The following is a 16,909-nucleotide window of genomic DNA, read 5'->3' as shown; positions in this document are numbered from 1 at the left end:
ACACTTATTTACAAGACCCCAGGTATGTCCATTTGTCTTCCAGCCTCTCTCCTCCAGCATACCTGACTCGAGAGGCTTGGCGTGGTTCACAGTCCCTCTGCTCCTGGGCAGAACCCGCATGCCCCAGCCACTCAGGCCAGTTGTGGCCTGCGCTAGCTGGACATGTGGCCACAGTCGCCCATCATTTTGGTGCTGATGGTGGCACTCTCCTGGTTTACAGGGATAACCAGGAACTGGTGGTTCTGCAGGGGTTCAAAGGATGAGCATGAGCTCTTCAGAGACTCTTTTCCAACAGGGAAGATTTTTGCAGACACAATTTCAGGAAATATTTTACAGGCTCTTATTTCAATCAATAAGAGAGGAGTGACAATCCTACAGAGGATAAAAATCAAAATAGATTTAAATTCAGAGGTAAAGCTGAAAAGAATGGAGAGAAAAAGGAACTGATCTTTTATTTCTTTTCAAATTCAAATTCAGCATTTTCCATATATCAACTTAATCTCACAACAATCACATGAGTTAAAGAAATGATCTCTTAAAAACAAGGCAATCTATTCTTGCATCTAGGGTACCACACAGGGCCACCTGGCTAGGAAAGAGAGGAACTGACACATTAGCTCAGGTTAGTGGAAATCCACATTTTGCCCACAGAAATAATTTCTCCACGTATGAGACATCGACAAGAGCAGGTGGATACGTGGCCTGGTGGGGGGAAGGGTGCTGTGGGGGAGTTCCGGGGGGACCTCTGTCCGGGATCTTGGAGGCCCTTTGGGGACCCCTCCGCACTGCACCCCACATCTTACCTGCTGCAGTGCTGGTGAGGGACCGCGCCTTCTCAACAAGGTCGTGTTAGGAGTTGGCTAGCCGCTGTCCAGCCCCAGGAGCACCTTCCATGCAGAGTGCTCCTGGACACTGGAAAGCCTCCAAGACTAGGAGGGCAGCTGGGCAGTACGGCTGCAGACACACTAACACGCCGAGCCTTCTGTCTGGCCATCCTGGCAGGCCCAAGGGCAGTGGAGCAGACACGTCTGATGGGCCTCATACCCGGCGTCGAAATGAAAGGCCCCTGGTACTGGAGCGCTGCTTTCCAGGTGTCGGGAAGGCTGCTCTCCACACGTCCTAAAACCGAATGGAGGAAAACGCCGTAGTGCTGTGCTTCCTCGATACTGGGATCTATTACAACACACAGAGAGCCCCTGCCCCCTGACATCTGGGGTCAGCTGATTTGTGAGTGGGATGGTTACTTTTCACTTGGTAATCACTCCACGGTTTGTATGTGTGTGTGTGTGTGTATGTGTGTGTGTAAAAGAAATGTAAGAAATTGGAACCATCATTCAAGCTTATGGATAGACTGATGCAGCGTGTTCCAAAGTCACTGCAGAGATAGAGAGTGTGTGTGTGTTCGTGTGTGCACGCGCATGTGTATGCACATGTGTGTGCTTGTGACTATTTCCCTGGTTAACATGAATTTTTGTCTTTCAATCCTGGAATGACTTTCCTAAAGAGAACTCACTGAACTTACACAGAGGTGCCAATGTATGGCATTTGGAGTGAGCTGAAAAATGGGAAAAGGGTGAAATCCAAGGACATAAAAGGAAAGAACAGAATTTGAGATGCAGCATAAACATTAGCCCAAACTCTGGTTGCAAAGATAGGAAACTGAGTCACAGGGGTGAAGTGGCTTTTCCACCAGGGAGAGAGAGAATGACACTGAGCCTGGCACTTCTGAGACACGGGCCCTTGGAGAGCTGGTTCAGTGACGTCCCTGCAAAACACCACCAATTTCCAGTAATCCTGCAGTCACTAGGCAGGACGCACTGATTTGTGCTTGTAGGGCAATATTTAATCCTGGAGGACAACAGAAGAGTTTGGTCCCTTCACTGACGTGTCCACTTGTCCATCAAACCCTACTGATAGCATTCAGAGTACCTGTGCCCTGAGCGTTCTTTGGTGCCAGAGGAAAACAGTAATGAGCATTCAGAGTGTCACTTCACCTGGCCCCAGACGAGCTCCGCAGGCTCACCAATGTTCCACAAGCACAGGGGAAAACCTGGGGTGAGGCAGGCTTTCAGGCTGATCTTGAAAGTCATGGTCCACAGAGCCTGGCTTTCCTGGGCGGGCTCCTGCTGGATTCACCCTGAGGCAATCCAGGAGACACTGACTGAATGTGCTCTTATCTCTCCCCAAATCCAGAATGCACTACTCTAAATTACGGATTAGAGCAGATGGAAATGCCTGTCCCCATCTGCACTTCCTTCTTCTCTTCCCTTTCAGAGACCGACTACACAGAAAACTAAAATGATGTTTTTGAGGATTTCCTATGTATCAGGCATTGTGTCTGTGTTGTTTGTTTTTCCCAACAGCAGGTCCATGAGGAAAATCTCATCATCTGCATTTCAGGGGAGGAAACAGGCACATGTCTAAGTTAGTGCTTTTGTGTTTTCTAAGGTCTCTTGTCTAGGACATTGCCAACACAGGATCCAAAGCAGATCCTTTTGGCTCCAAAGTCAACTTCCTGCACCAGCATTTCTCTGATTCACCCATGTCACCTTGGAACTTGTCAGAAATGTAAATTCTTGGGCCCATCCCAGATAATGCTGCCTCAGAGCCTTGGGGCTGGGCTCAGCAATCCTGCTCTAAGGAGCCAGGTCATCAACACCTATGCTTTACCTCCTGCCCCTCTGTTGAGTTACCTAATTGTGAAAGCAGAAAATCCACAATCTTCTCCCTTCCCATGGGCTCATTTCAGTGTTGTTTCCTGACTCCAATTTGTCATATTAGTTTCCCATTGTGTGTGTGTGTGTGTTATTTAAAGAAAAACACAGCAAGTTTTCAACATTATAAATTCAGCCAATGTAGAGAGTTGTAAAAATCTATTCTTACTTGAATAAATAGTTGCAAATGGTCCCATGTCCCTTTGCCTTTGATGGAGGTCCAGGGAAAGTCCCTCATAGGCCCTTGAGAAGCGCCAGCATCCTGCCATCAAGGAATGGAGGTTCCAAAGCTGTCTAGCTCTGCTCTCCTATGAAGCAGCACGCAGGGCCACGTACAGAGCCCTTGGCCTCTGGGGCAGGAAGGAGATGCAGGGGATGGTTTTCAACTCGGATGCTGCAAAAGCCCTGATGAAATTCTGCTGCTGGCCATAGTATGGTGTGATCCCGACATGTCCCCTGAATCCTCCTTTTCTCATCACTGGAGGGAGACGAAGGCAAACACGTTTTCCATGGGATCATCAACGGTCTTCTGAAACAGTAAGTGATAATCGCAAATTCTGCTTTTATTCTGTAAGTTTCCTCATACTTGATTCTCTCTCAAGACAGGCACTGCATTTAGGGAAACCTGAATCATGCAGCCCTCATACTGACACCTTTACCAAGAAAGAATTTCCCCCAACTGTTTCATTGAGCTCGCTCTCTCCTCTCTCTCTCTCTCTCTCTCTCTCTCTCTCTCTCTCTCTCTCTCTCTCTCTCTCCCCGTATACATATATAATACATAATAGATATACATATGACAAATACACAAGACGAACAGTGACAAATTTAACTATCCTGCAACATACTACAATCTCTAAGATTTTCACACATGTACAGCTTTGCTAGCTAATTAGCATTCTCATTTGGGCATTTTTCTAAAAATCCATATTTATCTTAAGCATCATACTCACATTTTCTGTCCCCTCCTGGGGTGATTTCACTTAACATGTGCTGGTCCTCTTTCCTTGCAGCATCTTTCAGATGTGTATGCTGCCACTCTGTGACCCATTCTTCCTTCAGGTGTCTGATTTGGGGGAAGTCTTTATCCTTTTTAAAGTATCAGGATGTCTTTGCTTTTAATCACTGTCCTCCTCAACTCTCTCCCTACTCCTGAGGGCAATAATATTTCTAATGCAGCTTATCCAGGATCCAGAGGCCGTGCAGTACGTCACGCCTAGGCTGGGAAATGAAGTCAAATCCCTAATGCAGATGTGCACTGAGCCAGGCATGAAGACACTCAAGGAGAAGGGCCACAGAGCTGCCCACCTTCCTGCACGGCTGGGCTGTGATCCCATTGGGGCAGGAGTACTCTAACAAGAGGAATGAGAATTCTAATAGATCTCAAGCTTTCACAACCATTTAAAAGTCAAAAGGGAAAAACAGCCTCTGGTAACATAACAATAGGCGTTATATGTGGCCGGATCACAAGAAGGTTTTCAGAACACCATGTGCAGTGGGGGCTGGAGTGGGTGTCTTCCAAAAAACACAGAGGAACCCCACATCAGATAGGAGAGGAGACCCACGGAGCAATTTCACTGCAAACCCTAAACAAGAAAAGCTGGGCACTAGATGGCAGCAGTGCCCCATGATTTCTCCCACAGCAAGCTGGTCTTGATATCGCGGGGAGGGGGTCGCAATACTACACACAAACACAACCATGTTACAGAATCAACCTTCTCATCTGGCAGCCGCTTTCCACTCTCCTCAAACTTATGATCAAGGGACAGCTCACCACGGATTATGGCAACATCCTAATATGTGATATGGCCAAAAATAAATGATTCCCTTATTTGTTGATGACAGGAATCAGGGTCTTTGTACTCTGGAGAAAGAAGGTGGCTAAAGAAGGTTTCGAAGCACATCCCCATGAAGGGTGACTTCAACCTAGTGCTGTCACAGCTACATGTGAATATGTTTGATTTCCCAAGTAACATTCAGTGGTCCTGATTGGGATCCTAATAACCTGAAATTCACCTGGTTCCTAGCCTAGGATGGTAAGATTTTCAAAACGTTTTTTAATGGCAGGAATATTTCTTGGTGACATGAGTCATTAGGAATGGCAGTGCAGAAACAGGACACTGTTTCTCAGAGGCAGCTCTTTAGCTCACAAAGAAGATCAATGCCTTCTGACAAGGAGCTCCAAGCAGACCATGGGAGCACTTACTGGGTCTAAAGAAGCATCTTTGCTCAGGTACTGAGCTACAGATGGCCTCTGAGGTCTGATTTAAAATCACAGAGGGGGGCCCTCTCCTCTCCATGCCTGGCTGGTTGTTAAGACCAGGACCCATGGCTTTCCAGTAGGAACTCCCATTTTATTGAGCTATTCTGTCTTCTTAGACCCCCTCCAGAGACAATCAAGACAAAATAGGACTCTGCCCTTGGAAAATCCAAGTTATTTCTAGGATTGCCTCTCAGAGAAGCCAGTCGGGCACCTCATATTTAGGAGTTCTGTAAATATGAGAGAAGAGTGTTATTGGTGGTGTGTCCCACTGCTCTGGCAGGTTGTAAGCAGACTCAGGGAATCCTGCTTTGGTGCTCCCACTTCTAGAGTGCAGTCCTCCATTTCTGGATTTATCATCACATTTTTAGGCAGTCTAGAGAACAGCACCGGGGCCAGGAAGGGTCTAAGAAATCTACAGAAGAAATATGACACATTATGAATCTGTCAATCTATTTAAATCCCCAAGACTGACTCGACCAAATGCAGGTGTAATTGAGTGGTGTCCAGATGGTGACAGCAGCCCCCCCCCCCTTCCAGCATGATGTGGCTCCAGGGACCAGTGCGTAGCTGGTATGTTACTGTGCTTCCAGAGAGGGTTATGATCCTCCTCACCAAGGTGTGGCTTCACCTTCCTCTCTTGCCAATCCTCTGAAATTACCTAAACCTTTTGATTAACAAGGATGAATCCTTGAAATGCCCCTTGTGGAAATTACCACTCACCTGAGGTTTCTATTTTTCCATTACCTCACCACCTTTCCCTGAAAGTCTTGCCTTTTGCATGTCCCGGAGCTTTCGTGAGATCTCCTGCATCTGGGGAGCTGGGTGAAATGCAGCTCCTGGCATCAAACACTGCTGTCTCAGAGTGGCTTCTCTCTGCCTGCTCCATCCCTTTGCACAATCAGGAAGAAGATCTGCCTTTCTTTCTGCGGTCCTTCCCCACCACTTAATGTGATCTTGGGTTTCACTGAAGTGTGTCTACACTGCCAGCTCTCACACCCAGATCAGGGTGTCAATTTCAGAAGCTCTTCCTCATTTTAAATTTCACTTGGATCTGAATCCTGTGCATGGGTAACCCTAACACAACTCAAAGTAAGGAACTGGGGAAATATAACTCCCTGTAAATAGTCACCTACTACAGACTATTTCCAAAATAAAATAAAATAAAAAAGATATACGTTATTTTCCCTGGGATCAGAGCTGTGCCCTTTTCATTCCACCTGCATTTCCTTCTTAAGTTACACAGGGGGCTTCTCTCTGGTCAGCTACGAAAGAAAGCGAGATCAATAGATGGAGGCCCGCCAGCCTCTGCCCCCGCAGAGCCCTCGGGTTTGCTGGAGTTGCCAATACATGGTTTCTCCCCCGTGCGCGGCGTGGGCTTCCCCCACCCGAGCGCCCAACAAGTCTCCTCTCTCCAGCCTGCGCTCTGACGCGCCGCAGGCCGAATGGAGCGCAGCACCGTGCGGGGAGCCTGAGGGCCCAGGCTGGGCTCTGTCTGGGATTGCGCCGAGCCCAGCCCCGTTCCCCTCTCTGTGGGTAGGGATGGTTGAGTCCAGCCGCCACGGCAGCGGCTCCTTGCGCCGCTAGCAGCCTGTCTTCTGCGCTCTCCGCCTTTTTCTCTCTCGCCTGGATTTCTCCTCCCCCCGCGCCCCTCCCGCATCTCCCACTCGCTGGCTCTCTCTCCAGCTGCCTCCTCTTCAGGTCTCTCCTGGCTGCGCGCGCTCCTCTCCCCGCCTCGCCCCCTCCCGCAGCCTCGCCGCCTTGGTGCCTTCCTGCCCGGCTCGGCCAGCGCTCGTCCCCGGCTCCGGCCCCGCCATCCCGGGTCTCCGCTCCGAGCAGCTCAGCCCTGCAGTGGCTCGGGACTCGATGCTATGAAAGGGAAGCGAGCCGGGCGCCCAGACCTGCAGGAGGCGTCGGATGCGCGGCCGGTCTCAGGACCGGGATCTCTCCGGCTCGCCTTGCCCTCTGGTGATTATTTGGCTCTGTTCATAGCCCTGCCTTTCCTCGGAGGAGACGGGCGCATCTGAGAAGAGCCATCGGTGTCTTGTGCGTGTGGAATATCTGCAGACATGACTGCGTGGAGGGAATTCAAGTCGCTGCTCCGGCTTCTGGCGCTGGTGGTTCTGTGTGCGGGGCTCCTCGCTGCAGCTAAGGGTAAGAGGCTGGATCGGTATCGGGGGAAACCGCCGAACCCTCGGAGGCCCGGTTTGCGAACGCAAGTGTCTGTTCTGGGCATGGCAGGGTACGGACGGAGCAGCCGGCACGGCCCGGTGGCTCTCCGTCGCCGACGCTGGGGGAACGCGATGCCTGGGATGAGCTTCCATCGCCCTCTTCCCAACCCTCGTCTGCTCCCGCCCCACCCCCGCCTTTCCTTCCCCTCACTTGGGCTCAAAGGAGATGATTCTCTTTTCTCGGTGGTGAGCATTGTCAGGGAGAAAGGAGCCAAGCACGAGTTGGGCTGAAACAGCGCTGTGGCTCCTCCGAGATGTGGGCATGGTGGGTCGGGTGCTGGGACTTTCTCCCCGGACGAGGGCACCTGGGAGAGCGGCCCGGGCAAAGTCCTCGGCCTTGCTAGTTGGATTCTCTACAGGGTTTGGGTACAGACAGGCACAGCTCCTGCCAGCCGGCTTCCTCGCACCTTAAACCCCTTCCCCTCCTCACCCCCGCTCCAGCGTACTCAAGGAGCACAGTAGCTGCCTCTGTGAGGTCGCCCCCTGTTCTTCTCCCCCGGACTTTGCTCCTCGCAAGTTGCCAGGCGCCGGCGAGGTGGGGGAAGCAGGCAGGGAGTTGTGGCCGGGCTTCCACTGTGCACAGGGTTAGCCCCCCTCCCCGCGTCCGCTGGGAGAAGGGGTCCCTCTGGGTGCTTCCTGGGGCTCCTGGCTCTATGAACTTGGTTTTCTCCTTGAAATGAGTTGGGAATGCTTTGCCCTAAGGAGCCTACAGGCTGCACAACCGCTGGGCTGGCAACAGCTTGTGCACTTGTCTGTTCTGTGGGAAGGAAACCGAGAGGAGAGGATGAATATGAATATCGATTGATTTTCACATTGGAAAGTAGCTGCCCCGTTTCCTCATTTTCACCCTCCTTGGATGATTCCCTTGTCAATCAACACCCCCATCGTCTTGCTCCTGCAAATATGAATATCTACACAGATTTTTTTCTTTTTAAAGGATAGAATCGAATCTTGTTAAAAAAATTTTTGACGATCATTTGCTCGTTCCCCACACGAAATTACCCTTTCCTCTCCAGACTTTCCCATATTCTCCTTCCCCATTTTTGATTCTTCCAGTGGGCCAGATTCAAGGGTGATTGAAAAGGCGAAGAAGGACTCTTCTGCTCCGTGAAACTCCAGACCGGCCTGGAGAGAGGAGGAGAGGATTGCAGGCGGGCTTCTGCTCTCGGTGCTTTTCTCCCCTTTGCGTTCAGGACTGGGGCAGAGCTGGACTTCCACGCCAGCAGCCGCTCCAAACAAGCATCTGCCCTCACAAAGGGTGTCTGCGGGATGCACCCCAAGACCCCGGGGGGAGATGAATGGTGAATCTTAGTCGCTGGAGTTCCTGGTCGCTGGGGTTGGGAGCTTCCCGTGCCCTCTGCCCACCTGCCCTGTGTGGCCAAGAGGTCCTGTCTTGTGTACCGCCGCCGGACCCAACAGCTACCCAGGCACCATCCGCCAAGCAGGGCCAGCTGGCAGCAGCCTCTGGTCTCACTGGTCTCAGCTGGGAATTGAGAGGGAAGCTGGAAAAGTCGAGGGCGAACAGGACTGCATCCTGGGAGGTGTGCGTGGTTATGTGTCGCTGGGAGAAGTAGCTTGGGTCAGGGGCATAAGAGCAGGTATTGCCCAAATCAGCCCTTGGTGGAGAGGAAACACCTGCCAGGCAACTCTGTAAAACTTCCCGCCCTTTCCCCGCACCGGAGGCCCATCCAGGCCTCGGGCTTTCTTTCTTGGAGGCTGGCAACTCGGCCTCTGAGCGCATTCTCGGTTCCCCTGAGTTCCGCTCACTTGGATCTCCCTTCCCCCGCAATTAGCAGAGGTTGCTGCGTGGAGACAGCAGCGGCCCTGGCTCGCCTGCTTAATAATCCGCACACGTGTGTGCCGGGCGGATTCCACCCCCACGCGGGTGGGCTGCCGCGCTAGGCTTAGGCGGAGGCGGAAGGGAGGCTGTGGAGGGGGCTGCTTTGGCTGATCCTGAGGCGAACCGGGAAGAGGGGGCACAAAGTCCTGGTCGCCCCAGAGCCTGCAGGGGCAGCCCCAGAGAGGAGAGTGCCTCCTGGGCGCTGGGGACCATATATCCGGGTAGTAGAAGCCAAGAAGTAGAGCCCAAGGTCCCAGGCCCCTGCGAGTGTGTGTGTGTGTGTGTGTGTGTGTGTGTGTGTGTGTACACGCGCGCGTGCGCGCGCGCAAAGAGGACCTGGACGCTGGGTTGCGAGCTCACTGCGCTATTGTCTGGCCCACGCGGCGGTGGTTGCGCGCCGCTTGTTCATTAACCCCCGCGGGGCCGGGGCCGCATCTCCTCTGCACCCGCGAGGTCAAGAGCGCGTGGGGCCGCGCGGGAGGGAACTGCAGCCAAGCAGGACGCTGTGACGCCGGCGCCTGAGCCGCTGTTTGTGCGCTTGGGCAACTGGGGCGGGGTCCCATTCCCCGTGCCAAGAAAAGACCTGGTGGCGAAGGTCGGGCCTCTGGCCGAGGAGCTAGCCACTTGGTTCTGGGGCTTGGCTGTTAGGAATCCGTTGCCTCGGAGGCGCCTGCGCGCAGTAGGGTTTTCCCGGGGAGGAGCGCCCTGGCGGAGGGCGCGGGCCACGGCCGCGGGCAGCTGCGCCGCGCGCGCCCCGGTGGCCGCTTGCACTGTGGCGAACACAAGCGCGGAGTATTTGATGCGTGGGGCGTAATTCGTGACCTGTTTGCCGAGTCGTGAGAGGCTGGAGGCGGCAGCAGTTGAGGTCATTGGAACCCGTTACCCTTGGAGAACTGGCTTTAGTTATCTGTACTCCTCAGTGAAACGTTGAGCAAACCAGGAATTCACGGTGATTTTCATTTTCTTTCTGATTACTAAAGGCATTGTAAAGGTTGAACCCCAAGAGTGCGCGTCTGCTTAGAAGCAACACATTTTCAGGCATCACAGCAAATGAGGAAGGCTTTCAGCGTTTTCAGGTAGTAAATAGGTGGATTGGCTCATTCTGTGAGCACCTGCTCAGATCTGCGTCCTTGATCCCAGCTAATCTCCCCGGTGTCTGGGTAAAGTTTCTTTCTCAACCTTTTCCTGCATGTGTGCAGCCAGGAGAATGCAGGCATTTGCAAGCGTTACTCTGGAAAGCACCCTAAGATACAGCTCAAGGAAGACTAGCCCAAGGCAGCCTCACCTGGGCAAGGCTGGAAGAGCAAGGTGGGGGATGCTCAGGTATTGCTAACATTCGCGCACACCTTGCTGAATTTCCACAGAAAACCTGTAACCGAACAGCGAAGAAGAAACGCCCTCCCAAACTTGGAGGCTTCTAGATGCGTTCCCTTTTAAAAACTTTATATTACCAAAAGGACACTAGGAATTTTAATTTGCTTGCCAATTCATTTATAGTAGGACCACACCTCTTCTATGTTTTCTAAGGAAGACAGGAAGCTCCTGTGAATAACACCCCCCCCCCAAATAATCCATCTTTCCCTAAAGAGGTGAATCCCTTAAAATGCAGGTATTGTCTCTGTATTCATGATTTCTCTAGCAAATCAACTTTTAAAAATGGTCAAGTGTATTACATTTTTCAAAACTCAGACAATTTAATAAAAAGTTTTGGGGGCTTCTAGGGCACCCACTTAGTTGATAGTTTGTGATTTTAAGTGTCCAAATAAGTAAACAAAGGAGTTTTTTTTTTTCTTTTTCAGATGTGACAGGTTTTCTAAACTTGAATACTAGGATGATGAAGTTTCCTGTCCAGGGAAGGAAAGAGTAGGTGACACGGTGGCAGAATTCACAGGGTCTCAAGCATCTCTGCTCACAGAGGCCTAGGGAACAAAGCGAATGGCTTTTGTTTGTTGTTGTTTTTAAATTCTAATTTGTTATAAATGACAGCAGAATGCTTTTAGATTCATAATGCACACATAGAGCACAATTTTTCATGTCTCTGGTTGTTCACAAAGTAGAGTCACACCATCCATGTCATCATACAGGTACCTAGGGTGACAATGTCCATCTCAGGGAATGGCTCTTTTTATTTTGGCTTTCAGCTGGCCAGTCATGCTGGGTGAGAAGACTGCCTTAACCCAGCGCTTCAGAGTCCTCCAGGAAAAACCTGCTCCTCCCAGGGCCATGCTTCCTTAGTCTCCAGTTTATCATCTCAAACAAACACCAACCCAGCTCTGAAAATGTCAGGAAAATGGTTCTGCTTCCTTTAAGAAACAGATAAACAAAGGCTCAGTGGCCACTTAGTGCTTATTGCAGAGGATCCAGCAAATCCAGTGTAGACATTTCTAAGCCGTCAAAATGCAAATGGCATATTAAGTACTCTATGCTTTGCTGAATTTTAAATGTGCCTCTGGTAGTTTTTTTTTATGTTTTCTTTTCCTATTTTTTTTTGGACTCTGAACTCACAGTGAAATTAAAGTGCTCTAACTGGCATGCATGCAACGTAAGCTACACGTTCCCTTTGGCCTTTCATACTTATTCTGCTTGAGTACATTTCACTCTATGAGGTAATTGACAAGTTGCATGGATAGTCCTGACACATAGATGGTGGTGATGTTGTGTTATTTATTTGCATTATACTTGGTAACTAACAGATCAGAGGTGGGTACTGAGAAAAGGTGTGGATGTTCCGAGGTCCCGTTATTGCATTACTTGTACCTTTAAATGAGGTGTACATGTTGAAGGCCTGTTGGCCCTTAGGCCCATTGAGTAGAAATTTGGTCTTTGAGACTTGCAGAGGTAGTGATGGACTCAACCCAGTTTGATTCTGTGGTTTGACTACTATAACCACCAGAGGCAGATATTTTTGAACCAGGAGGACCGACGTGGGTATGCAACCTGAGGCAAAGAAGCAGAGGTCTCGGTTCAGAGATGAATTAGTCCTAAAGGGAATCTCCCCTCCATGTTGCCTTCAGATGCCAGCCATTGTGCTTGGCTCACTGTGTGACCAATGTCACTGGGTGACATAAAGATAGTAGGTATTTATGCCCATGTGCCAGGAAGTAGGTCTCCCCCACACAGTTTGTGACCTTAAATGACCTTTGATTTACTATTGAGTCTATATTTAGTGTTAAATTTAGTCCCTTGTAGTAAAGTTGAGAAGCAATAGAATGAATATTTCCTTCATATGAAAAGGACAGAAGAAAATCGTGTAATTAAGCTGGTTAAAAGTGACTGCTCAGCTGGGCGTGGTTGTGCATGCCTGTAATTCCAGTGACTGGGGGAGGGGGCGCTGAGATAGCAGGATCTTGAGTTCAAAGCCAGACTCAGCAACTTAGCAAGGCACTAGCAACTCAGTAAGAATCTGTCTCCAAATAAAATATTAAAAAGCCACATTCCCATGTGGCTCAGTGGTTAAGTACCCCTGAGTTCAAGTCCCAGTATCAAAAGAAAAAAAAAATAGTGACTTCTTGCATTGCTCTGTAAAGATAATGCACCTCGTTGCCCCTCAGCAGACCATGCTCTGTGGGTAAAAGTAGGAAGTAATTTTCTTTCAGAGCTTGGCTGTGATATTCTTTAAATTATTTGTATCAACCAGGACTTTGGAGGAGAGGAGGACACCATCAATGCTTTAGGAAAATTGCCAGGTCTTTCTTTATCCTCAAATATCTTTGTTATAGTTGGATGAAAGATGCCATCATCCAAAAGGCACCTGGTACCCTTTAACAAACCCTATCTCAACTGATAGTAAACATTCCACTGAGGACCAACCTTCAACATACTAACTTGAGTTAGAGTTAGTGTTACTTTGACCTGCATTGGCAATATTTTGTCTCCATCTACAATTTCTTTGGTGAACAAACAAAACAAAACAAAAAAAGCAAAAACAACACAGGCAGGTACCGACAACCATTAAAAATAAGTACTGTAATTTTTATGTGGCCCATACATTTTGCAGTTTATTGGCTGAAATCTTCCTGTTTTATGTTGCACTGGTTTTAGCTCAGGGAATGTCGTGCAAGCCAGAGGATTATTTCAGTATTGTCATCCCATCTTAATATATGTAGAAGGAAAGGGATACTTCTGTCTCAATGCTCATAACCCCCGTGTAATTTCTCTCATCATTAGTAAGGCAGGAAGCCATGAAAGAAGTGCGGCATGATTTCAATATTGCCATTGCTACTGACACAAGGGCAAGAGGAATAGAAACATGAAGGCGTCACATTGTTGGTGCCACCCTCCAGTTTTTCCACCAATGAGTGAGTCACTGTTAGAAAATGATTGCAGCCTGAGAAAAGAATTTTATAGACTATTGACCTGATTCTAAGTGCCTTACCTTTTTTTTTTTTAACCTTTGGTTTTATGTATTTTGGAGATTCTCCACTTCAATAAAATTCAGGAAAAACTAATATGACATGAGAGTGTTATAGAAATAAATCTGTGTTTTTGTCTGACTCATCCAGAAGCCTATGGGCCACAGGAGCCCCAGGGGAACTGGAGGAGCTCTGGAAGGGAGTGTCTGGCCACACTCTGAACACCAGTGTCGTCCCTCTCCCTAGAAGGCAACGTGGCCACCATGGCGGAGAGCTCTGGAGTCCTCCTCTCAAAGTTCCAGGGGCCAAGGGCCTGTTTCGGTCTGGCTTCAAGGCAGACTCCATGGGATTCTCCAAGCTGAGTTCTGGATGGTGGGAGACACTGCAATTGTGTTTAGCCCCCACAGCCCCTATCCCCCCAAAATTCTGAGACAGCAGAATACTATAGTGCATACTGGGCAGTGGGGTGAAATGTGATTTCTAATTCTAAGGGCGTTTAAAATGCAGTGTATGTAGATCCATGTATATATCTATATCAGTGCATACACACACATATGTGTGTGTGTGTGTATATATATACATACATATACAGGTGTATCTATCTACACACACACATATATATATATATATATATTTACACATACACATATACAGGTGTATATGTATATATATATTACATTATATATTTAGCCATCTAATATAATATATGGGTAGATTTTATCTACTTATCAATCTCTTCCTCCCTTTCAATAAAAGGCATGGAGATCTAATGTAATAACCAATTTATTAGTCCTTCACAGACTAATTAGCCCACACTGATTTCATGATGAATATACTACGTTATGAAGTTGTGCAGTTATCTTGGGATTGTCAGCACCTCCACTACGGGTGCTCATCCTTCTCTGCCGTTTAATCTTTTCTGCAGCATGAACTTATCTCGGGGATGAGATGGGAGCTTCTTGTCCACGGTGTTTATATGATGTGAAGACTTCAAGGGATAATTATACTCTTTCATATAAAAATACTGTTCGGGTGAATTATTTTATTTTTTTCCTTTTACTGTTTAGTATACTCTGATGTGATTAGTGTTATGTAAGAAAGAGCTAAATGTTAGATTAAAATTTGAATTATGTGGGGAATGATCTCTAATGAATTAAAAGCCTTTGAAATTCATTGTGAATTCTAAGCAGTCATCTTCCCGATGCCTGGAGAATCCCTGTGCCTTTATCCCAAGAAACTTATTTCTCCTCTTATTTTTAATAGGAAATATCTCCCCGGATCTCTTACAGGTTGGTATTTTCTTGGTGGAGTGATATTTGTGTACAGGATGGGGAGAACTCTCAGCGTGCACCCCCTTGTAAAAGGAGGCACCCACCGTCAGTTGCATTATTCTGGCTCCTGACCCCTGCCTGATGGCTCTCTGAGGGAAGTCCCACTTCTTTTCCCACCAGTAAACAGCCAGCTTGTCACTCTTAGGCACAGGCTGTCTTCAGGGTGCAAAAGTCAGCAGCCCTCTGTGGCCAGGAGGGGCTCTGCTGGAGGGATGCTGCTGCCTCCTTTTCTCTCAGAGAGTGGACACTCAGAGTGCCCAAAGGCCAGCCACAATTTGTCACCATGTTGAAGCTATCTTTTAGTTCTTAAATGTTAGCCTTTTGGTGAGGAGAGTGCCGTTTTTCCGTGTGTAGCACAGCGTAGGCTAGTTCTGACTGGCAGGTACTTCCCAAGACAGAGAGGCCTTACCCACAGGCAGGATCACTGTTCCCCAAGAGATGCATGGAATCAGCAGCTGCGCTTTTCTTGAAATGTAGATTGCTTCAACATCCATTGTGAATTTCTCCTTCTGACTCAATCTTTCTTCCCCTTTCTTTCCAAAATATAATTATCGTGGAAAAACTCAGCTGTAAGGATTCTCTTTTGTTTTATGATGTCATCTGGTTGTAAAGGTGGACAGTTACGTGATCAATGTACATCTTCATTCCTATGGAAGCAGCATGAATTCGTAGATAACAACAGAAAGTCAAGCGAAGAGAGTCATCTTCTTAAGAGGAATTATCTTTCCTGATGGATGCTATGAAGAATCTGTGAGGAATATCTATCATTGGCTACCATATGTGCATATTTCGTAACATGTATAATCTTGTATATTTGCATAATATGTGTAACAAATATATATATATATTTAGGCTGTTATGATCCTTAATGATGAAGAGTTTGGCCAAAGAGATTTGGAATGTTAACACTCTTAAGTCGGAAATAGTATCATTTCATGCACTTGACCCTGCCTCTTCACCCCACCCATCTCTAACAAAGAAGGCGTGGACCCTGATTGGCTCCCAGAAGCCCTTGCTCCTACTGGAGCAGGAAACCGACACTTGAGTTACTTGGCCTTTATTCCTCTGTGGCCCTTGTGGTGGACGTAGGTGTCAGGCCAGCCTTGGGGAGGGCTTTTATAGGAAGTGAAGTCCATGGGGCCTCAGAGGACACAGGAGGAGGGAGGAGGAGGACCAGGGAGCTGAGCATGGGCTGGAGGGCTGGCGGAGGACAGCAGCAAGCCTGTGCCTCCGAGGAGCACCCCAAGGTTACCCTGTGAGCCTGGGTGCTCCCTAGACACCAGGGTCACCCTCCTCCTCTGAAGTTCATTTCTGCCTCCTTAAATCGACAGGTCAGAGGCCAGGGGACATAAAGTGTCCCTGTGGAACTGTTTCCTGAGCCAAGCAAGAATGCCGTTCCAGGCCTTGCTTCCTTCCATCCTCACACAACCAGTGGGTCCCACTCTTAATTGAATGTCATTTATTTTTTGGAAAATGGACTTTAGCTCTTTTTATGCTCTTTCCTCTCCAAGTTCCCTCCCGGCCCTGAAGTTCTTACGATGACCTGAGGGACACAACAGTAACAGGCCACTGCACCCTAGAAAGGAAGCCCCTGTGGTCTGCTGGCAGCGTGTTCTGGCCTCCTAAGGAATGCACCCCTCAGAATGAGTGAGCTGCCCCCTCAGCCCCTCAGGCCTGCACCCACTGCCCGGTTGACAGAGCCTGCTGCCCCTGCACACCTCCCCACGGGGGCTTGCCACCTTCACCCTTGTTTCCCTTTGTCCCGAGCCCACCCAGCTTTGAGTCTGCCCTGGTCACCTTTCCCATACCTGATCACCCAGCCCTGCATCTACATTTCTTTGCCACTTAACAATGCTCAATAGTCATTATTATGCCGTGGGAAACCACTAGCCTGGGCTCTTCTGGTGGGGGTCCAGAGAGGGTCTAGGCCTGGGGGGCTGAAGTACGCTGTGTGAGCGGGAAGCCGCCATGCGGGTTCTTGGGCTTCACCACCCCTTTAAGGAATAAGCCGATGCTGGGTCCCTGTAACACACTGAAGCTGTGCACTCCTCCTGGTGGGTCAGGTCACTGTGCTGTCAACGTCTTGCTGAGATACTCAAGGAGAGAGATGGCCCTCAGGAGTCAGCAGTGACTTCTTCAGGCCATGAATTCAACGTACTCACCTTCCGAGGCTCTGGCTTGTCA

At 49.0% G+C, this 16,909-nt stretch overlaps 1 protein-coding gene and 1 long non-coding RNA gene across 3 annotated transcripts in view; one reads left to right on the top strand and one right to left on the bottom strand.

Annotated features, from left to right (window-relative positions):
* Nucleotides 1–427: 427 nt before the first annotated feature.
* On the bottom strand, nucleotides 428–3,285 carry LOC120892031 (uncharacterized). Its single transcript, XR_005736677.2, has 2 exons — nucleotides 2,884–3,285; nucleotides 428–1,119 (listed from the first exon to the last, which is right to left on the bottom strand). It is a non-coding gene; the product is annotated as an uncharacterized LOC120892031 (long non-coding RNA).
* A 3,131-nt stretch (nucleotides 3,286–6,416) lies between these two features.
* Csmd1 (CUB and Sushi multiple domains 1) overlaps nucleotides 6,417–16,909 on the top strand; it is a 1,629,066-nt gene continuing 1,618,573 nt past the window's right edge. For both annotated transcript variants that reach the window (XM_040292009.2, XM_040292008.2), the window contains exon 1: nucleotides 6,417–7,125. In XM_040292009.2, coding sequence (XP_040147943.1) covers nucleotides 7,041–7,125 — 85 coding nt within the window. In that variant the 5' untranslated portion in view covers nucleotides 6,417–7,040. The remainder of the gene's footprint in view (nucleotides 7,126–16,909) is intronic.

Source organism: Ictidomys tridecemlineatus, chromosome 14 (genome assembly GCF_052094955.1).
Source record: "Ictidomys tridecemlineatus isolate mIctTri1 chromosome 14, mIctTri1.hap1, whole genome shotgun sequence".
Classification (NCBI taxonomy): domain Eukaryota; kingdom Metazoa; phylum Chordata; class Mammalia; order Rodentia; family Sciuridae; genus Ictidomys; species Ictidomys tridecemlineatus.
This window is presented reverse-complemented; position numbering and strand designations above follow the sequence as displayed.